General features: G+C 38.6%; 1 protein-coding gene across 4 annotated transcripts in view; it reads right to left on the reverse strand.

Annotated features, from left to right (window-relative positions):
* Positions 1–24,153, reverse strand: part of gpc6a (glypican 6a) — a 131,579-nt gene that overhangs the window by 58,463 nt on the left and 48,963 nt on the right. For all 4 annotated transcript variants that reach the window (XM_080490178.1, XM_080490176.1, XM_080490179.1 and 1 more), the window contains one exon: positions 7,098–7,489. In XM_080490178.1, the coding sequence (XP_080346304.1) occupies positions 7,098–7,489 (392 nt within the window). The remainder of the gene's footprint in view (positions 1–7,097; positions 7,490–24,153) is intronic.

Here is a 24,153-nt window from a genome sequence, read left to right on the forward strand (position 1 = left end):
TGACAACCTTCTCTAAGTGCTTGTTAAATAAAGATGTGGTGTCATACACTTTAAATCAAGGTGCGGAAAAGTCATGCGTACTGTAGGATGCCTCAGTGCAATGTTGTAACACAGCTCACGAGATTAAACCGATATTTTGAAAGGCATTCTCTGGAACATGTAAAAAATGGATGAATAATGTGGTCAGTTTCAAAAACAAACTTTTCCGCTTTTAGTGGTATGATGTAGACGTCTCGCCACTCGCTGTCGAGTTGAGAGGATCTGTTATCTTTTCAGAGTTTTCAGTAATAAATACAAGACAGCATATACTGTGACAAAGTATACAGTATATTTCTTTATTATCCTTTCATATCATGTTCTCGTATTTCAGACCACATGCCGTCTTTCATTTTTTTCCAACATTCTGCAGTTCACCACAGATCAAAATCTTTTAATTAAAAAGGACATCTTTGGTGCAGCACATTTCCCGATGACGTGCCAAGCTTTTTGAGCCAGTTGCCATCTGCCGTCACAGCACTGTGGCTGAGGCCTTATTCCCAGCAAGCTGTGTGAGCTGTGAGCCAGCGACAGGAGAGAGAGAGAGAGAGAGAGAGAGAGAGAGAGAGAGAGAGAGAGAGAGAGAGAGAGAGAGAGAGAGAGAGAGAGAGAGAGAGAGAGAGAGACTGATGTATCTTTAGGAGAAAAAAAAAAGATTGACCCTGCTCTTCTGAAAAGGATGTGACTCATATGGGCTGAGGAGAATCTGCTGTCAGGTTGTCAGGCTGTTATGCTTCATTATAAGGTGGCGCACCATAATTCATCACATATTCAGCTCCTGAGCTGCAGGAGACTACTAAATCAGATAAAGAACGTTGTAATACATTCTCACTTCCATAATTTAATTAGGACATTTTGCCTCTTCAAATATTAGCGATGTCTATTTAATTAGTGATATAATTTGTTTCAACACAATATTTGCTACCAGTAGGTTTCACTCCTTTGATAAATTAAAGCTAACTGTTACTAATGGGCTCCTCATTGGGTTTGACTTGTTTACACAAACCTAATTTCTATTTGTTTATTTTTAAATTTAATCTTTGACGAGGAATCGTTTTCATGACTGCATCCTCAATTTCAACGTTTTCATCAAAAAAGAAATGGTTTGACTGCAAAATGTAAGAAAAAGGCTGAAAGTCCCTAAGAACCATATTGCGTTCCCTTTCTGAGAGTGTTACATTGTTTTTATATCTAAAAATTAATTCTTTTTTACAAACTCTTGCCTCAAACTCATTTGTTTCAAATTGCTCCTTGAGGGACAATTTCTCGATTTTGACATATCATCATTTTAACACAACGTGTTGATTAAAGAAGCCGACAGGTGAAATGTGTAAGCCAAAAACTATTGGACGATGATGGATAATAGAAGAAAATGTAACTTTTCCTTCACATTGCGTGATTATTCCATCACTCACACAACTGCTGGCTGGCAAGTTCTATCTTTGACATTTACAACGTTGGCATACAAATATGGTTGATTCTGGTCTTGTTTGCCGTTTTATATGACATGTTGAGGATGCCCACTTCACTGGCACAACAAAGACATAATCAAACATGCAGTGACACAGGAGGGTGTATCCAAGCACTCCCACTATTTCTTTTCAGTGTTTTTGTCAAAAGGGATGTCTACTGAAAAAAACCAGGATACACACATAAAAAAAAAAAAGCTTGATTTTGAAAGCGCTTTAAATGGCCACTATCCACCAGACGTACAGAGCCGACAAGTTCGCTGCCTACAGCTCTCATAAAATGAAAATAACTGAAAAGTCATCAACAACAACAAAGCAAGAACAAATGTTTTCTCTTTGTGAAGTGTGATCGACAGATGATTTTTTAAGTGCTGAAACATTAAACTACTTCATGAAAATGAGCATGGAGGACATGCTCTGTACAGCTGGTCTCTGCTCTATAACTGGGACAAAGCAGTGGCTGACTGACACAGTAATCATCTGCACTTACTGGCTCCGTGACAATAAATTAGCATAATGAAAGCAAACAACACAAATAAAAGGTGTTCCAATTATGCTCTTAAACTGATTGATGGTTTGAATAAATTACATTTGGTTATGTTTCAATGAAAAAACAGCACTGATGTCATTAGAGAGTCATCGATAGGGTGTTTCCATCAACTTAGCACCAATTATTATCGTTCTGAAGTAGTTTTTTTTCTTGTGTTTTTTAATGAAAGCACTGACTCTGAGTGACGCTGAGGCAGATTGCACTTTTGAAGTTTGCCGCAACTATGAATGGGTTAATGTAACATAAGGAGTTCACAGAGCAAAAGAACCTAAAAAGACTTTTATTGAAAATCAACAAAAAACACATGAAACTGGTGATGATATTTCTCTGTATGTCTGCAAAGTAATCTGGCTGGACATTAATCTAATGTAAATGTTGTGTAAAGATTGGAAACTGCCCTGAAGCTCAAATGTGAAATCATCTGACAGTTCGTGGTTGGAAATGAGTGTATAATGAGATCATCGTAGCAGTATAAGCCATCAGGGGAAACAAAATCCCTCAGTACAAAATACCCTCCTTCCTTCAACCATCACGACTAAATGCGCCGCACGGACTAGGCTGGCTCGCCACGCATATGCACAGTGAGTGATAAGTGCTGTAAATGTCTGAACTTTAAACCGTTCAAAAGGCCCAAATCCCCGCAATCTTCTCTGAGCAGGTTTTAATATGGTAGGACTGTGTTTTAAGTACCTTCTGGATAAAACTCTTAATGGTCATCATAAACTGTAATCCAAAGAGATTCTGCTCTTAATCCAGGATCGAGGTCCAGGAAACTGCTCAGTGCAAGTCGAGCGCAATCCCATTTCACGGAGTGCGAGCTCTCCTGTTCCAACTGCGCTGTGTGCGGAGCACGCAGCGATGCGGCGAGCAGTAATCATGCATGGCTCGTCATTGTCAAAGCATCATCATGGGTTAAAGCAACACTGAAAACCGAACACACAGATGTCTGAGTAGTCGTGACATAAAAAAATCAATGTGTTTTTTTCTTCTTCTCTGAACCAACAATTTACAAATGCACCACTTTACATATAAATGTTGTTCAAGAACTGTCACATAAACAAGACAAAATCTTCAGCAAATGTTAATCTCCCTTCTCGCAGAGCAGTGCACACAAGAGCTCCTTGCACTGACCAAAAGGTTATTTATCTATGATTTTTTAACCATACAGATTTAGGGCTCCCAGTATATCGAGTAGCATTCTTGCCTCACGCTGAGACCTACTTTTATTTTTCTTGTTTGTTTTTTTCTAGACACTTAAGCAAACTTCCGGAGTCCAAAGACATGCATGCTGGGTCGGGTGCCAATTGGAGTCAACGACTGCGCGTTGGATATCGTCTCTTCCGGTGTTACCTCTATGATGGCTGATTGGTCTACACTGCTGTTCACCCACTGTGAGCTGGGACCAACTTCAGCCACCTGGGGCTCCAAGTGGAATGAAACAGTGAAAGATGGATGGATTACACAGTTATTTTTAGCATTTTGTGACCAACTGAATTCATAACAATGTATAGTGTAGCACACAGAGGCAAATTTACAAACAAAGTTGAAACTCCTTACGTTTACCAGGCCATAAGCAGCGGTCAGACTTGGGCACTTTGCTGTGCTTGCCCTTCAATTCTACCCTACTGGGTCCCTAATAGCTTTTGCACAGGCATGTGCAGGGCCCATTGACCATTCCTTCAAATGGTTCTCCATCTGCTGCAAACATGATGCACATGGTCAGCCCCACTGGTGCCTCGGACTCTCAGGATCTTTCGAGTCGGGAATCTGGCAAGCCACAGCCCCAAAGCGCAAAAGCCTCACATGGCTATAAAAGTGGAGCCGCGACTCCCTGATTAAGCACACGGTCCTTCTCCTCTCAGCCCTGTCGAGCAATTCTTGGTTTGACATATGGTCTCACCATTGGTATTCATGGATGTGTTGGACTGAAGTAGGCACAAAGGCGTCTGATCACCTTCTCAAACTCAAAAGCTCCAAACAGAGAATACTTGGAGATCCACATAAGTAGTATAAGCTCATATTCTAATACTTTGGCAGGCCTTTTACAGGCCTTGTCATATTATTACTTGTACATAAGTTTCTGTTTCAGTGTTGTTTTGATAAGTACAGAACACCTTCATAACAGATGGTGTGTTTGTCACATCAGTTCAGTGTTAAGGTGGATTTCACCAACTCACAATTGATCAACTTGAATGATCTACACACACTACTGTAAGACCAAACTCTGGTTTATAAAGATATAGTCATAGCCGCAATGATACAAAACAATTTGCTGCATTCTGGCAGGAAACATAATAAGCTGTTGCTTATTTATGGATGTAAAATTGAATATAATACTGGGAGGACTTTGAAATCGGTATGCACTCTGAGGCAGCTGTAATGAGATGCGAGAGGCTTTTTGTCACAGAAAGCCGCCAATACTGGAGGGGTGATCCTCAGGTCAAGGTGATTTGTCATGTCAAGCAACTTTTCACCTTCAGTTGCTCGGTTGTTCACTAGCCTGACAGCCTTCAGCAATGCCACGCTGTTTCCTGGCTCCACTTCATAATTGATGAGGAAGCAGGGAATATGGGATTTGATCCAGACTGGGGAGGCCTTTCAGGCCGAGGACAGATGAATGGAGGTGGTCACTTTAACTCTTCATCTGAAAAGGCTATGCCACGAAGGACTGGAGGAAAGCCTGCTCGGTGGAGACCCAAAAGGCATAATGAACATTAAAAGAGATCATGTATGGCAGTCGGGTATGGTAAAGAGAAAACAGCTGATTTATATGTACAAGGTTGCACAATTCCCAGGCCTACATAATAATTGAAGAACAAGAGGAATAGGAGGATGTTTCTAACATTTATCAAGCTGATGGTATAGCTTGTGATACGACACTGATGAAAGCTGACAAATGTTTCCTAAAGGAAGGTCCGTAATTTGATATATATATATATATATATATATATATCAAATTATACATATATTATGGTTATGTCAAACCAAGAATTGCTTTTTTTTTATATATATATAAAAAAAGAATGCCTCATAATATGTACTATCGATCAAAGCTATCAAACCACATTAAAAAACTGTTTTATTAGAAATAAATAATTCAGATTGAAAGATGTTTTCCTTTTTTTCTTTTGCATGCTCTTGCACCTTCTCAACATCTATTCAAAAGTCGGTTATTTTGATGTGTAATTAAGTGTTTAACTCATTTGTAAAAATGAAAGTGTCCCATACTTCCGAGTAATAAACTCTTTGTGTATTCTTTTTGGCGAGACAGCAAAACATTGCAGAAGATTGCTTATGATCAGTTACGTAAAATTGGGTGACGGGATTATTCAATTATGGAATACACATTTGGCTCTAGTAAGTCTTGACTGTGTATTTTTAGACCAATCACATTCTATTTTTTTATGTGGTCATGAAGTTAATTTCTTATATATTATCATGCCTTCACTTTTATTCAGAATCCACCTCCTTCCATGATCTTCTTTTGCATATCACTGGGAGTTAAGCCTCCAACATAAAAGTGATGAAAGTTCTCTCTCAAAGTGTGAATATCTCATCTATTCTTTGCCCTCTCACTCCTGCTCCTACTTTCTTTCTTCTTTGTACTTCTGAAAATTTATCTCCCCTGTTGAATTCAAAAGGACAGCAAGCATGGAGCTAAAAAGCCGACAAAAACGATTTTTATCGCTGCTGAAGTCTGAGGCCGTTTTTTTTTTTAGGCCCGATGTTTGAACTTGTAAAAAAAGTTCAGTTTTTATAGGATTGGGCTCTAATAGCAGGTGGAAGATATTTTTTGAAAGGCCAACAACTTTCCCAGACTGAAACCGTCATTGCGGTTTGTCAGGGAAATTATTAGATGAAAAAGTGGTGCGCCAACATCTAATTTTAGCTTTTATATTTGAAGATAAAATCAGCGGGGAATGGTTGAGAAACTATTTGTATATGTGAAGATCAAGACAGTCTGTCACACTTATTTGCTTGAGTGACAATGTTTAAAAATCCATGTTCATCCCTGTTAGCTTTAAATTGAGCTCTGTAAAATGCAAAGTGAATGATGGTTATAAGTAAAACAGTGACAGTCGTCTCTTTCACGTTCATATCCATTGTTCAAGTTTGTCAAGAAACACACTGTACAACTAAAATCTAAATCAATATTTCTTACTTTAAATACATTAAGTTGACAAACTAATGACGTTTTTCGATCTCTGTTTGCTTTTTTAGTATCAAGATAGGAAATAAACCTTGCAGCTATTCAATGTACCAAAAGCAAACAGCTGTGGTTATATAACATTTCTTTAGTCTAGACATTGACAAACTGTTGCATAACTTTATTTGTTTAACATGGTATTAGAAAACTTATCTACTAAGCCCTGAAAACACATTTGTAATCTCCGCCGATTGATAAAGCTTCCAAAAAAATGAATTTTTATACAGAATATAATCAAGCAGTTTCTCAAACCAAAACAAACCCACGATCAAATTAATCAGAATGGAAAATGTCACTAATTTTCCCTATACACACCTCCCAAAGAGTATGCAAATGACAAAAATGACAATAGCAAAGAGAAACACAAGAAACAAAAGCCCATCAGAGATCTCAGGGGACACGCAGCTTAATCTATTGTCTTGGCTAAGCTCTTCTCTCTGTGGGTGACTCAAATGAAATGTGCAACAGGCACAAACATCTCACGCTGGCCTTTCCAGCAAGTAGAGATGCAACGCAGGCAAAAAAAGAAAAGCTAAAATAAATATAATTACGTTTGAAGACATGAAGATCACAGAAGATGGTTAAGAAAGACTATGTATGACATCATATCCTCTTCACACTATTTCCTGAGAGTCGATGGAACACCAATAATCAAATCATAGCAGCAACAATAATCCACAGAATAATCCAGATGAGACTTTATGGCAAGCAATAAACCACTTCTGGCATATTTCTAAAGCATACGGCTGTATCTCAAGGCAAAATACAACAGCGCTCAACAGATGTGCAGCAAAGAAGCGGTCGAAGTAGCAATGGGAAGAGAAATGAAACTCACCTTAGCAACCCTGTTGGCGACCTCCCGGCCCACCATTAGTCCCTGGACAAACGTCCGTGCAGCGATAAAGGCCCTGGTGACCTGGGCCTTCAGCTTTCTGGGCACATCTCCGAAGGGCTTCAGCTGATCTGTGTATTTACTGACACACTCCAGGTAGTCTTCTGTGAAGTGGTACTGGGAGTTGAGCAGCTGGAACATTCGCTCCAGGAGCCTGGACCAGAAGTCGTTGAGCATCTCCTCCAAGTTGACGTTGCCCCCAGTGTAGTAGCGCTTTAGCTCAGTGAACAGGTCCTGAAACACCTCAGAGTTCTGCATATACAGCTTCCCATATGTCCGCGTGAACATACTGTTAAGAGACTTCTCAGAATTGTCCAGCAGCTCCAAGAAGAACTCTAGATGGATGGATGGCAGGGGGAGAGGAGGGAGGGGTAGAAAGGACATGCAACTGGGTCAGAACACAGATATTAAGAGTACATCTTTTTCCAATAATTCAAACTAAACCAAAGCATATGCAAGTGTAAAGGCTCTTGAAGTGCGGTTGCATAGATGGTAGTTTAACGTCTACTTTTATTACTCTCTCTGCACATACAGGAGCAGAGTATAACCGCCAACAGGAGGTACTTGATAATGTGACGAAAGTCAGTCCAAAGCATTAATAATTTAATAGCAGAAATAATGGGCCACAAGGACTATGAATGATTAATGTAAAGGTTCTGATTGCATACTGTAACAAAATATTCATAAGTTTTAGACACAGACACTAGTATACATTATCATCCTGTGAACCCACCATTATTCCCAGATGCATTAGTTTCTCACTGAAACAAATTATTTGTCCACCGAAGCAGCTGGCCTGGGAGCCCATAATTGAATATAGTGTTACAGAAGCTTCATTCGCTTCAAATAATCTGAAGAACATGCAACAAATTTCCATTGCGCGACAAGCACATCTGTTTCATTTCTATTAATATATTTGCCATTGATTCAGTATATGCAGCCCATACTGTGTAACAATGTCATTTCAAATTAGGCTTCACAACAGATGTCCTTCAGCGTGAACAGTATATTCTTTTCACAGCAATTATCAATTTTACACTACACGTATTACCGATTCAGTCCCGTGTTTCTTCTATATGAGAGAAAGCATGGTGGTCGAAGCAATCATAGCCGTCTTTCATAGATTCAAATGGAGTAAATCACCAGACAATGAATACTTATCAACAGGTAATTCTCTGACCTTGACGCTTGTTAAATTACAGAGATACTATTCACAAAATGCACTAATCAATGTTGTGACTCATGAGGAGTTTTTCAGATCCCACAACGAGACAAAGAAATTGCCCATTGTTGACTCACAAGTTGTTTAATTGTCAGTAGGAGTTAAAATCCCACACAGATCTTACAAGGAGCCTATTTTACCAGAAGTTTTTGTCAGAAATAAAGAAAATTAGCTCGCTGGTGGATCCTAAACTTAATTAAACAAAACTTTAAAGAAAAAAAAAAAAAAAAAAAAAGAACAGAAACTGGCCACTGGAATTTTTACAAAGTTACTCAAACAATATTCCGAGCATTCAAACACCTACTTCTACTAAGTCCGTATGAATAATGTCACTTGGACTGTTCATATTTTAATCCATAAATTACTTAATCAGACATAGACATGTAACTGCACAAATGCAATGATGCATTCCAGCAAATATGTTATTGCTTCTTTATCTTCTTAAGCATTTCCTTTTTTTCTCCTGTGAGTATCTCTTCAGTTTTAGCTGAGCCAACAAAGAGAACAATAAAAAGAAAAAAAAGCTGAATTAACTGGGGAGTCTCACTGAAGCCTGCTTAATAGAATCCCATGTCCCCACGTGCACAGACATAAATGTTGGGTACGATCATAACACATCTCTCCGTGCACAAATGTCAAATATCCTTCCACCTCTCTTTGCAAATAAACAGTGCAGTCATTTCACATCGCGGGCTTGATAATTAACCATCCTGCTCCTCTCTCTTTGTTGGGTATTCTGGTTGGCTGACATTCATTCGCAACAGTAACACTAGCAATCACACCCTTAATTCTGGTCTTCATTTCTGGCATTTCTGGAAAGAATAAAGCTGCCTTTTTCTGATAATGACGTTTTAGTCAAGCAGTAAAATTAATCCATCTGTACAGAAGATATTTTTTCATAGTAAAGCAGGGGACTGTTATACAATCAAATCAAATGCTAGAAACTTTTCACAGATTTATTGATTCATAATTTCCTAATGAAATATTTTCATATTCCGTATTCTTTTTTTTTTTTTTATCATGGTTTCAGATTATTGCATTCTATTTTAAATGTTGGTTTCCGGGTTCAAGTTTCATTTAATAATAAAACAAAAAATAATACTGTCAACTACTGTATATTCATTGTGAAATATTTACCACTAATGGCAAGATTAGCAATATGATGTTATGGTGAGCATTCTCACTTTACAGCCAGAATATCCTGGTTTAAGTTCGATGCTTTGGGGCATTTCTGTGAGGAGTTTTTCCTCTGCATGTGAGAGGGTACTCCAGTTTCCCCCCACAGTGTAAAAAGTGATTACTCTGAAATTGCCTGTAGGTGTGACGTTGTGGGACTGCCTGTGTCTCTGTGCTCACACAGTGATGGACTGGCAACCTGTCCATGCTGTACTCTGCCTCTGTACACGGTCAGCTGGGATCCGCTCCACCCGACCTCCAACTCCATGTTGAAAAAAAAGCGTCGCAGAAGAAGGATGCACTCAAGAAAGTACCTCATTTCCACATCATTTCTAATTAAATTAGGGAATTAATATTGTTCTAGAATAATAAGATTGTTTTGTTTAAATAAACAATCTCTTAAAAAAAATGATTTCAAATTGCAGCCGGAACCCCGAATACTCCTCAGAAATACAAAGGAAACAGATACAGGATTCATGACAGCTGTCATGGCCTCATGGACTACATGTTAAAATGAACGTGTAGTGTATTATTCTACTTGACTCTGTCAAGTGAGTAATATAAACACTCATTCAGCAGCTGAGTTCAAAAGTCAAATTCTGAATAGTTCAACATTGTTGATACTCCAAGTGGGGATCCTGTACAATACTTCACGCTGCATAGAACCATCAGCGTGAGTGCCTGAATATACAGCGCTTACATCAAGTCATATAAAAGAGTATGCTATTTTCATTTTAGGGAATTAAAGCTCACATGGTCAGTTTCTTTTCTTTTTCTTAGTTTTATTTCTTTAGTTGAATTGGCCCAGTAAGTCCACACTTAACACAGTTGCACTAATCCCTAGTCACTCATTCCAGTTTCCTTGCAACTAAATGACCTCCCATTACACCAACATTTGTTTAAATATTAGGAGCCTGCAGGGCTTTTGTCTTTTCTTTTTCCAATTAGATTTGAATCAAGGTCATGTAACGCCCCTGTGTATTGTCTACGCTATAATATATCCGTATTACCATTTCAAGTGCTTACAAGATGGTGGACAAATATAGTCACCACACAGCATTGATTCCTATGTTAACAATTAATTTGATACTAATTGTACATTAAAAACCCTTTCAAGTATTGGCAAGGGGAAAGTATTCAAAATGCATTGTCCCGTTTTGCTTCTTTTTACGAGGTAGTAGCACACAGTAGCAGATGAAATTCAAGCTTTTTTAGAAATGTATCCTAATCATCAGATGAGCTTCTGCCTTTTGAAATTCCATAAAATGAAAGACTACAGACATACAGTTTTTGAACAAAATCCATACTCTCTTCAAGGAACTGCAGTCTTTTATACTAATATTACACATATTACATGTCAGAGGTTAAGTAACTATGCAGCCACGTACGCAATGAATAAAAAAAACTACTACTCAAGACATCTGTGTAGTTCAATGGGTTGTGAGCGATGACACATTACAATTATTTTCATCAAGTAAATGATCTTCTCAGGATATGCTGTACGATGAACTGTACAAAGAAAAAAAAAATTTGCATTCTCAAACTGAATTAAGTTTTACAAAGACTATCTCAGACCATAACAAACACGGTCTGCACAAGATCACACAGAGTTCCGTGCAGCAATGTAAACTCAATCAAGGTACAAAGGACATATTGGATAATAAAGCCGAATTGAATAACCAGCAAATTTGAATTGTAAGAATGGCTTTGATAATAATTACTTCCTAACGCTGAAGGAGAAACAGGCAAATGACATGCTTGCTATGATTATCAAAGCTGAAAGCAACCATCTCTCGCCATTCTATCGCACTGTTTATTGATTTCTCAACCAAAGATATGACACTAAATGACTGTGTTCTTCAAAATAAATGCATAGTATACAGTACATCATTGCTGTTTTCTTAAATGAAGTAATTTCTGACTTCATCACACACACGCATGCACACACACACACACTTACTGTTAATACTGTTAACTAACACACTTTCCACATTAGTTGATCAAGGCTTAGAATCTGTGGTATTCAGTTTGGGAAATAAGAGGTTCGTGGATGGCTGCTGTTACTGTACTGAGACCGTAGACAGCCTAACATAATCAGTCTCCAAGATGTGACAATTGACCATTCCATAAAGTCTGGCCGATGCTACAACCTACAGCTACGTACTTATAACCTAAAGAACAGCAGCAGAAAAGATGACAAGACAAAAGCAGCACCAGCACTGCAGCAAAACAATAGCTTTCCAAGGGGGTGAAATGTTGGACTACATCCAGATGGTGTGTCTACTTCCACACTGAGCATTTTCCTAAACATAAATATTACTTGAATAAGGGCTGAGTTCTTTATTTCCTGAAGGAAACAGGGAGTACATCGATGACATACAGGATATGTTTGTTATTCTTGCGTACTGAAATACTAGTAATATATGTGGTGAGCGACATGGCACAGTCACTCTCACTGTTGAAGTTACACAGTGTAAATCTGATAAACTTTTATGACAAGTAGCTTAAGAGTCTGTAGGACTCTTCAGATTAACTACTTCCAGCAACTTCCGGCAAAATCACATCTAAATCTTTACAGACTGGTTTCTTGAACACGGTACTGAGTTCACTGTAGTCACATGAGCTCTAAAGTCAATGGTTCTCAATCCAACTGATCACCATTTAGATGTGGTGGAAGAGGTGGTTCACATCATAGATGTGCAGTTAACAAATGTGAATCTACTGTATGATACTATCAAGTCAATAAAGACCAAAATCTCTGGGGGATGTTTGAAACGCCCCATTGAATGTCACTGAACTAAAGGTAGCATTAAATGGCAACATAAGGTCAACACAGAAAGAATGTGTATTTTGTATTACTGAATTTAGAATAGTCTGTTTTTAAAAAATAAGCCAACAAGTTGCTGGATTAGTATGCAAACAGAATGAAATAATCAACACCCATCACTGTTGGTTTTATGTATGGTTATAAGGCTTGTTACCTGAAAAACAAGCTGTACTGGGGGCTTCAAACTGCAGCTACAGCTTGCCAGCTCGTAAAGAGTGAGTCGCTCTCTGTTGGCCAAAGTACATATTTGGCCAGGGAATTATCATTGAGAGTTATTGACCTTGGATAACATTCAGCTAACCGGCCTTCAGGATCTTAATACTTGGAAATATGTCAATACATGGCTGCATGCTGATGGATGAATCATCCATCATCCAAATCTCTCAAATAATGAAGCTTGTATGGTTTTTAAACAGTTAATCAAATATCAATCTAAAACCCAATTTTGGCTTTTGACAATTAAATGGACAGAGAACTGACAGCGATACTTTAAAATGCGTGCTAAATCAAACTCCTCCTGGATGAGCTTCACATTTGAGAATTTTTTTTTCTTCTCCACTTGTCTGCAGCTGCAAAAAGCTGCAGTCCAGGGTCGAGAAGTGATCTATAACAGAAGGAGCAGGACAGGAAAAGAAAAATCAAGTGAATGAGGTGGAAGGAAAGAAATTCCTGAAGAGAATCATTAATCATTGTTTGAAAGTGTTTTGGGGTTTGGGACATGATAGCCATGAAGAAATTAATGCACAAAAAGTCCCCTAGATTTGTGTTGCGCTGCCAGGAAACACAAACAAAATGTTATCATTACTCATCTATCCATATGTCTCCTATACAACTTTATCCGACCCAGGTTGGTGGGGGGCTGGAGCCTTTCTGGGTGACTGTGAGCAAAGACAGGGTGCAGCCTGCGCAGGCTACCAGTCCATCACAATAAAAAACAACGAGACACACAATCTCCCACACAGTCTCACATTCACACCTACAGCAGTAGTAACCAAACAACCCCAAAAGTTTTTGGCCTGTGGGTGGATGCTGTACTATATACACACACACACACACACACACACACACACACACACACACACACACACACACACACACACACACACACACACACACACACACACACACACACACACACACACACACACACACACACACACACACACACACACACACACACACACACACACACACACACACACACACACACACACACACACACACACACACACACACACACACACTATTGCACACTATCATTGTGAATTATGCTTCACAATGATAGGAAGGATCAAACATTGAAGGATCAAAAAAGCGGTCATGTCCACAAGATGATCTAGCAAATACCGAGGCTGAGTACCTTCAGACAATCTCCTGGATGTGAACACTGCCCAGAACACAATACCTACAACAACCATCACTGAAACCAACAAGCTGATAAACAGCACAGGAAGAGTAACTCGAGGAGCTTGGATAGAAGACCGACACTGTGCATAAGAACCAGTATCTTCCATGGAAAACATGGTTACAGGCTAAGATAAAGACAGCATGGAGAGCAATTAGACAGCTGGCAGAGAGAAACATAAAGGGAACTTGGTGAATAAAGGGGTACCTACAAAATACAACAAGCCTCATCCTTGAGGCACTTGAAACTGCTAAACAGAGGTTAACGGCTCTCGCCACTCGGCTAAAAAGATACACCAAAGAGATTGAAGCCAGGAAAATAAACAGGACGCTCACCACTGAAAGAGTGAAGGTGTACTCAAAATGGCAGGGAAATATTAACAGCAGGTCAGACTGAGATAGAAAAATACTGGAAAGGCATATGGGAAAGAGAAGCATCACAAAATACTGATGTGGGCCTGAAAACTGACCACAGTAACCTTCCAGAGCAAAAACCAGTGAACATTTGACATCCAAGAAAGAGTGTCTAAGATGAAGAGTTGGCCATCACCAGGGCCCAATATGATCATACATACTGGCTGAAGAGGTCGACTTTGCTTCGCAAGAGACTAGCAGAACAAATGAACCAGTTGCTAAGGCGAGGGCCCATCTGCAGTGAAGGATCCTCAACAGGGAACCAACCCAACGGGCTACTGACAGATAACCTGCCTCTGTATAACATGAAAGCTCCTGTCATGCATCATGACAGCTAAGCTCAACAGGCATATAGCATGAGTGAGGCACAGGAAGTAATTATTACTACTGCTAGAGGAGCCAAACACCAGCTACTGGTTGACAGAGCAGTTGCCAGAAATGGAAAGAACAGACAGATCAACCCGTACACCGCCTGGATTGAGTAGAAGAAGGCCTGTTATTCAGTGCCACACACATGGATATTGGAATGTCGGGAAATGTACAAGGTCAACAGGATACTAAGACCCTTCATAAAGATTGCATAGGATTGTGGAAGACCACCCTGGAAGCAAACTATAAGCCAATCATCCAAGTTGACAAGTAGGGCATATACTGGGGGGGGGGGGGGGGGGGGGGGGGTGTACTGCCACCACTGCTGTTCTTTATAGGCCTGAACCCCTCAGTCAGATCATCACAAATATTGGCAATGGATACCGATACTGATTCCAAAGTGGGGCAACAATCAGCCACCTGCTCTACATGGACAACATCGAGCTGTACGCCAAGAATAGGAGAAAAATCCACTCAGCAAGATCTAGATTACTGACACAGGGATGTCTTTTGGGTTTGGGTCTGGTCGCATGAAATCAAAGAGAGCCAAGACAATCAGAATTGTCTACCAGAGTGCAACATAGGGGATATCAAATATTTACAAACAACATAAAATTGCATGGCATAACAAAAAAGAATACTCAATATATATATTTTTTTTGATTATTTCAAATTTCACATGTAGAAATATCAAAGAACAAGCCTTTAAAGATCTTTCAGCAAATCACTGAATAATATAATTTTTTTATTTCTATGACACTGACTTACTATTATATAAAGTCTTTGTTATATAACATACAGTATCTTTAAGCTTCGTAAAGTGCACAGAGAGGTCCGTTACATAAGGCTGCGGAATAAACTAATAATTCTATTTATTCCAACCATGTACAAATGATTAGCACAAATAATTAATCATTAGCTTACCTCGGAAAACAATCAGAAGTCAAATGACTGATAAGCCACACAATAACTGCGACACAGTCCTACATTAGTGCCAGTCATAACTGAGAAAATTTTTTCTACTGCTTACAAAATATACGTGGTGGTCGTACCCTTGAAGTCATTTTAAGTGTGAAAAATCAATTTTCTCCGAGAACAGAGTCAAGTGGTCCTTTGATATCTGGCCTAATTACTGTAAATAATTATTATGATTAATAAAGGTGACCTTTCTGTTGCTCCGATAATAACACTTAAACCACAAAAGGAAACGGTGCAGTGACCCATTAATTTTACTTCACACTACTTGAAAACTCGGTGGTGAATTTTCTACAGCCTCAAACGATGGAAGCTATCATTGTTGGTGTAGTTAATTAAGGGCAAATTTCAATTAATGGTCCAACGGTTTCTAATAACCACAGGGAAGTTATTGTACAAAGCTTCCCATAAACAATATTATGCTTTGTATATTCTAGCCTGCTAATGTAATGCATTTCGAATGAGGTTGGAAGGACACAGAGCTGTCGGAGTGATGGCCAGAGGATGTTCAGAGACTTGCTATTTCCCTGTACACACAAGCAGCAACTATGACACTTCACAGAGTTAATAAAACTATATGTCACTCTGTGATATACAGCACCTAAGATGAAGCTTTTATCTACCTCTACACTTCAAGGACTTTTATCATTTACCAAACTTCATGTTTGATATGGATCAGAACTTTTGATCCACCTGACAGCAGCATTGATTTTCCGCAAAAATATTTCATTCCCAAGTGGGAAACGAGGCACGTTTCTGTAGCGGCTTAACTCAAGTGAAGCACTTCAGCTACAAGTTAACAGTGTTGAGTATCCGTTTAAGCTGCTTCTCGCCGTTGAAGTACTTTGGGACTGTGGGACAAGTAAAGGTTTTAGATTGCAGTACCATAAATGTTGCCGTTTCTTCGAGGATTTCCTCATTGCAGGAAGACAAACGTAGAGTCAGCTAGGTGCAACTAGACATAAGAATGAAAACCTAACTGCAGTGGTATTTGAAACTGGGAGCGAACAACATCGCCCAAACGTAAAGTCCAACGTTTCCGTGCCCAACCTATCCACTGTTATGTCCTTATGTGCTTGTAAACTGAACCACAGTCTCTCAACACCTTCTTTGCTCTCATCAGATTTACTGCAGCCACTGGAGGCGGTTGTCTGAATGAAATGTAACTTTGGCTTGTAGTATCCTGTTGCTCAAGTGATCTCTGTTTTTGTGTATCCGTGGGTGTTTATTCATTTTAAGGTAGAACTGTCTCCAACTATTTGATGAGTGTTTCAGTCTTATTGTACTGACACTAATGATGCACTGCATGTTTTGGGACTCTGTGAGGAGATGGGCTCTCGCCAAACAGCTGTTTCCTTTCACAAAGTGGGAAACATTGCAAAGTAAATGTTCAGGTTTAGTTTTTCTCTCCAAGCGCTGCTTGTGTTTTAAAACTAATTTCTGCACAGAGTGGAACAGATCTTGAAAGCACAAAATGTTAACAAGTGAAATGTTACAATGCAAATAATGTAAAACATGATGCATTCCAATAATTTCACTTTATTATTGCCTATTGACACATGACAAAATAATGCACCTGGCTGAACTGAACTCTTTTGCCTGAGTCAAACCCAGTTTTGAAATATGCTGTGGGTTTTCAAGATCAGCTTATATCTAGAAATAAACTGTATGACTGTTGATAAAATCTCTATTTGACATTAAAGGTTTGTGCTCATAAGAAACAACTGTGTGCAGGTGAATTCACCTGCAGGGATTCCCACTAAAGGCTGTCCAGTTCTTCATGTTAGAATAGGAATTCAATCTGAAGTCCATCTGTACTATGAAAACAAACACAAAAATGGTAGCTGTTGTTTTGTTTTCTTATCAAATTCTTTTATTTATCACAATTGGGTATCTTACATCGAAATGTACTAACTAACACCGACCCATATGAAAAATATCCAAAAGTATTTAAAACACTTATGAAACATCTTAAAGAAATGAATTTGAAAGTAAAATGTACAACTAAATAAAAATTCAGTGTTAGAAACTTGGGGTTTAAGTAGGCATAAACATTGTTTAAACATTTCAACACTGACAAATAAAAATAAGGAAAATGTGTGTATCTACTCTGTATTGAAAATGTAATCAGACCTGCTAGTAATATTGATGTTGAAAATGTCCTGGTCACTTCCACTGCTGACCACTGAATTGTGCGGGACCAGCACATTACCGCGGCTCTGACCTTGTCAGTCCTGATGATTCAGATCCTGTTACAGACGTGGTCATGGAGCTCCATGTTACGGAGTGAAGAAAAAAAGGTGGCACATTGTATTCACTGTTCAGCTGAAACATTAAAATGTCACTGAACACCAGAATTGTCAGCAAAATACTTTTAAATTACTTATTATTATCTAATAGCATTTGATGCTCTATATCAGATTGTATGAGTTGGTGGACAAAGCACTATTGCGACATATCCTGAGACTGCATCACATCCTGTAACTAAAGCTGGTGGATACATTCAAAGTCAAGAAATAACCCTTGTCTTTTAGACTGCAATGACACCTACTTCAGTCTTTTTTTTTCAAATCTTATGGAGAAACCGACAACACAAAGGACAAACAATAACTATACGTGCATGTGTAGTGTATACGCCATATACATACGGAATCAAGTTCTTTCTGTTTTGCATCAAGTTCAACAATAAATGTAAAATAAGGTCAATAGAAAACAAATCAGAACGTGCTCATGTGCGTTTCCTGGCATTTAAATTACCATATATAGCATGGCACGCATGCATATATAAGAACTGTGGGTAATACAGAAAATTCTTCTTCCTCCTCTGTTTATGAGCACACTGAGCACGTTCAAATGATCAATACCAAATTTAAAAGAGAAATTATTTTAATTTTAACTCCGTATTCCGTTATTATACTAAGTATCTACATTTCTATTTGATACAGTGACTATCTCCTCCCTCCAGCACATTGGCACACACCGATGTCACTGTGCCTTCTTGTGACTGACTGGGCAGGTTTTCTTTCTTTTTATTTTTTTTCCGTCCTTGGATATACAGTATCTTTCTGCTGCAGCCAAGACATGTTTTTATTATCGCCAAATTTGTCCATGCCGACATTATGGAGGATTACGTTTCTGAGGTTATGATGCATATTTGGCAGAAAAAGGACAGTTAATTTGACATTTCTTGGAAAAACAAAACAAAACCATAAAAAATGGGGGAAAAAAACGCAAAACATAAAGCAAACAAACCCACATACATGCTTAACACACATTGAATTATTATAAAATTATGAAAAGATGAAATTATTTTACACATGTAAGAAATGCAGGATTACTGACATAACGGAAGCTTTTAACATTAAATGAATCACTGAGTAAGTTAAGTCTGCCAACACGATGGTGGTGATAACAAACAGTCCATTTCAAAAAACACTTTAAATTTCCTTTAAATAAGAACATCCCAACTAAATACTCCAGCTTGATTCATTAAATATTCAGAAACATCTGCTTTCCTTTGTGTCTCTGCTGATGTTGATGAATCCCAATCATTCGTTAACGGGAAGATATTACAATGGGATCTTAATTGTCATGAATTAACATATCCTAATGACACTAGATGAGGGACAACATATTAGTCAGTGGAGAACACCCTTATTTTTTAATCACAAGAACTATTGTTGCACTGATTAAAGTAACAAACAAAAGCTTCAGTGATGCAGAAATAAAGGCATCAAATGAATGCCTAAATTCAAACAAACTCGCAGCAGCCGGGGCGTAACTGCTTCATAAAAGAACAAGTGGTGACAGGAGATCAGAGACGTGGCAAACTGTCACTTCAGAGAATCTCGCAAAAACTCTCTCTCTCTCTCTTTTTTTTGTTGTAGAGTAGAGTGCAATACAGCAGGAATGTAAAGTGAAAGGCCGCAAGGGGAGAAAGCAGCGTGTTCTCCCAAAGTGAGTCGGGGCATTTTTCACTGCTGGCATCGGTCCAGGTGGGAACAATGACATCACGCCCAGCACTGAAACTCTTCACCAAGTGACGGACTCATGGGAGTAAACCCTGTCGAGTTGTGGGCTGACAGAAAGGAAAGTGAGTCTCCCGACATTCTCGCTGTCCTCTGAGCTCAAGAGCTTTAGGGACATCAGATTTTGAGACGTAATATTCACTTACTTTAAACCATTTATTCCTTACGTTTTTGCATGAAAGTCGGAATAGAGAATCGGGGAGTTTGCACATGTATAGATAATCTAATGTGAAGTAAACGTGATCAAAACAGAATAAACTGATCCACAAAGAAAGTTTCAGACTGGTAGATTTATACCCTATTAACCCTAGGATGCCTGGAGTTATTTAGATTTTATGGCTGCATGATATTCACAAAGTGTGCTTTTGTCCCTACATCCAACATAACTTTAAATATTAAAGTTATTCAATATTAGTCTGTACTCACAATAATACTACCAAAGTCCTGGGGGCCACCATAATGACTAGCATATGAGCAAAAGCTTTTAGTTAATTTTTTTCCTTCGGGTTTTTGACGTCAAGATATGATGAATGGTCTAGAAGTTATGGTTCTAAGAAGCATGCATGTCGATGGCGGCAGGTTGGGAATTGTATTTATTTTCTATTTTTCGTCTTTTCGAGAACCATATAAGTGTGGCGCTGACCTTTAGTATCTCAAATAAATAGACACTTAGTTTTTTTATTTGCTTCAAATTTAGTCATAAACTTTAGTTACAAAATGATAAATGCAACAATAAATCCAGTGATGATCCATCCATCTTAACTTTTGATATTCAATGGGTTGCGCCAGATTGTAGCCAATCCCAACAAACATTAACATTAGCTTTGAAAGGTTTCAGAGACTAAATATATGTCTGCAAAATGTAGCTTTCTTATTAAATATGTGCCCTGGTAAGTGTTTACAAGGATTGATATAAAGTCACTGTAGAGAAAAGGAAAATGGTGTCAGCTGTCCTTGGTCATTTTTGGCCTTCAGGTATTTTATAAGCTCGGAACTATGTTTGGTCTTATTATTTTGTTGCAGTGAGAATCGTTCTCCAAAATGATGCAAACCAGAGGGTGGAGCATGTCTCAGAAGAATTTAGTTCTTCTCCTTGGTCAGAGTTGAGTGGATTAGGTGTGAGCATATGACTCTTGAGAAGGCAAACATCCCCAGGCTTCAATATTTCCACCAACATGTTTAACTGTCAGTTTGATACACTGCAGTATCGTTCTCTTGCCGGTTCATCTCGTTACATACACCCATCTGTTGTCGTCATAAATCTAGAAGCTCGGATTCCACTGTGAATAGTAACTTTTCAAGTCCAAGTGTTTGTCCTTGTTTCGCCTTTCTAAATGTTGCCGAGAAATATTAACCATTCTCTGTGCCAATACCTGACAGCCCTATTTGAATAGTGCAAACTGCCATCATTTATTTAGCAACACGTGAAGCATATAACCACATGGGGAGAACATATAAACACTGCACAGAAAGGCCGTGGCTGTTACACAATCTGGGGTCTTATCTCAACAAGGGAACATGTGGTTCTGATCTAAATTTTGTGGTATTCAATGCCTTGATGTAAACAAAAAACATTACTTGCATCATGACTTAGTGTAATCCTGTTGTTGGTTCTGATGTTTTCCACAATTAAAATTGTATTTTTAAAGGACTTTAATATGTTAATATTGAGGAAAATGACCTATTTAATCATGTTAACGTTACACTTCAACATAGAGCATTTCTCAGTGCACTTGAGAAAGTTCCTTTTAGCTCTCTGCATCATACAGTATAATAAAATATATGGTTATTCATTAGCATATGATCAATCACAAAGGCCTTGAATAGTTACAGTACATAGATTTTCAGGGAATCAAATCTCATCGTCAATCTTTATAAGGGAAAGCTAAAATGCAGCTGAGTGACTAATCTCAATGTGGTTCTCCTGGCTAAATAAATTACATCTTTAAATATGTATTTGCATCACAATATTGTGTAGACATGAATAAGCTTGGCTAATAATTGAAGTATCATCATCATCATCATCATCATCATCATCAATATGCAAACAGTTTTTGTTTACATTCATCAAAGTGAAATTGTCCTACAGGTCATGGCTGGATTTACAGCCTGTCACAGGTACGTGTCAGCAGCTTGTACTGCAGCCATTGCCTCGCCTGGCATTTCAAAACGATCAAAGTGCAAAGATAAAAAAGGATAACTTGACATTTGATGACAATCTAAATTTGATTTTTCAAAGTGAAAATGCCTTTTCCCTGTCTGCACGGAAAGTTGCGCGTTAGCTGTTGGCATGAAAAAAACAACAACAACAAAAAAAAACATGCAGACAGCATCTATTGATTTGATAGGTAGGTCAGTTCCCGTGCAATTGTACATCAATCTTAATCAAATTCGCTTTAACCCATGAAGGATAGCAAACAGATGAGTGAATAAATGAATACCAAAGGCTTTGATCCCCAGGCAATATCACTACGCACTGATGACAATGCATTTTTAATCCAATGACATTGTGTGCAATGAGACTGCACGGAGCTGACGACCAGGTGGTAAAATCCATTCTCCCCACATACATGATGCATATCACACTGGGGCCGACAGCATCAATACACCGGGCACGTAATTAAAGTCCTGCGTTGTAGGATATAGAAGAACAGGAGGCAGGTTTCTCACAGCCCATCAATCACGCAGTGGCAGCTCATTTAAAACATCTTTAAAATTAAAGTTGCTCCAGCCACAGCCTCTCACAAAGAGCAATTGTTTTCTGACAGCTAAGTGAATCTCATCTGAAATCTCGGGGAAAGGTTGAGTGTGGAATTCTTTTATGCAGAGAGCTGACAGACTGAATTGAGAGGGAGCCTGTTCTCTGTTCTCAAAGAAATAACTTTGCCTGTACTTGATGCTCTCTGATAGCAGCAGAGAGGTGGGTGGGTGGGTGGGTGTGTGTGTGTGTGTGTGTGTGTGTGTGTGTGTGTGTGTGTGTGTGTGTGTGTGTGTGTGTGTGTGGGGTGGGGGCACATATTTGCCTTGGATAATGGGCTTTTAGACATAATAGCACACAGCCAGCTAGCCAAAACAGAGTGATTCCACAATTCAGCATCTGCTCTATTAAAATATGCTCAATGGTATCTAAAGGTACCATCTGGTTCTGTAAATAAAGGATGAGTGGATACCAATGCCAGTTTCTTCTGCAGATTTGTAAGTTACTAAAAATAGTTTGTATTCGATTATTTACAATGAATGAGCGTCACCAAACACCGATTTACAAAAAAAGATACAGTGCACAACTAGAAAATATTACTATTTCTTGTAAAGAAATGTTGAATGACATGTTAAAGTTCATTACAATATGTTCATCAGACACTTGGAAAAGAGAGTAATTTAAATATGAATTTAATTAGGTTAATCTGCAATTCATTGTCACACCTCTGGTGATACATTGTGAATATTGGCTGAAGACAAACCAAGATTCACTTGGCCGAAGACCAAACACAGAAATCATTGATAACCTGAAGAACCTTTGTCATCCCTCCCACCTTGAATGTTTGTTCCACTCTGTAGCTGTATTGTCCGCATAGTGAATGAAGTATTACTGTAAGTTTCAGGGACAGAACAAATTATGGATGTGCATTATAAAGATCCTGCTTGCTTTACTGAGATGTGTTGTTATGAGTGATGCAGAGAAGCAACATGCTAGAATTAACTGGTGCTGTACGTTGAACAGGCTCCCCGAAGAAAGTCAATGATTGGAAAGTCATGTGAAGGTGCCAAAACTGTAAAGCTTACAGTATTCATTGCATACTGTTTTGTTGCTATGAGTCAGTTCTGTACGTGCGGTGATTTACCGACTGTGAGATTTATTTTTGCACAGGTCGGACACTGAGAACTAGATCCTCATAAAGCATCGTTGATGAATGGGAGGTTATGGGGATGACTACATACTGAGTCAGCAGCAATGTTGCTTGGTTGGGCATCAGTATTATAAATGGTGGTGGATATAAAGGCAGTGGTTTCTAACAGCTGGTGCGGTTTGAACGGTGCTTGATTGAGTTTCTAGCCAGACCGTGACAGTCAATCAGTTCTCTACATAGAATAAGGGAGTTAATGAGTCAGTTCAGTACATGCGGTAAATTGACAGGCCTCAATTAACAATCAAACCCCTCGGTCTCAATGAGATAACCTGGGAAAACAATGGTCAAAAAACATAATCCTGGAGAGGAAAAAATATATAAAATATGTTTATAAGTAACTTTTTCAGTTCCCTGTGATTAGTGCGTCTGACTTCAGGTAAAAGCTGAAGATAATAAACACTGGAAAATCAGTCAGAGGGCTGCGAGTTAGACGGAGTCAGATTTCGCCATCAAATTACTTAACTATATCTGGTAAAGGACCTGCTTTGCCATAAGAGACTAATTTCCAAACATTTTGTCATGAATTTATAAGAACAAGATAAAAGAAAACCATTTCTTGTATTTTGTGTTCTTGTAAATTTAAAACCGTTTTAAAAAAAAATAACCAACCTTCACTGCTGTGTTGGCATCAACATAAGAGGCAGCAGCCGGCACAAAAAAACCTCAATCATTTGAA

Source organism: Lipophrys pholis (genome assembly GCF_963383615.2).
Source record: "Lipophrys pholis genome assembly, chromosome: 2".
Classification (NCBI taxonomy): domain Eukaryota; kingdom Metazoa; phylum Chordata; class Actinopteri; order Blenniiformes; family Blenniidae; genus Lipophrys; species Lipophrys pholis.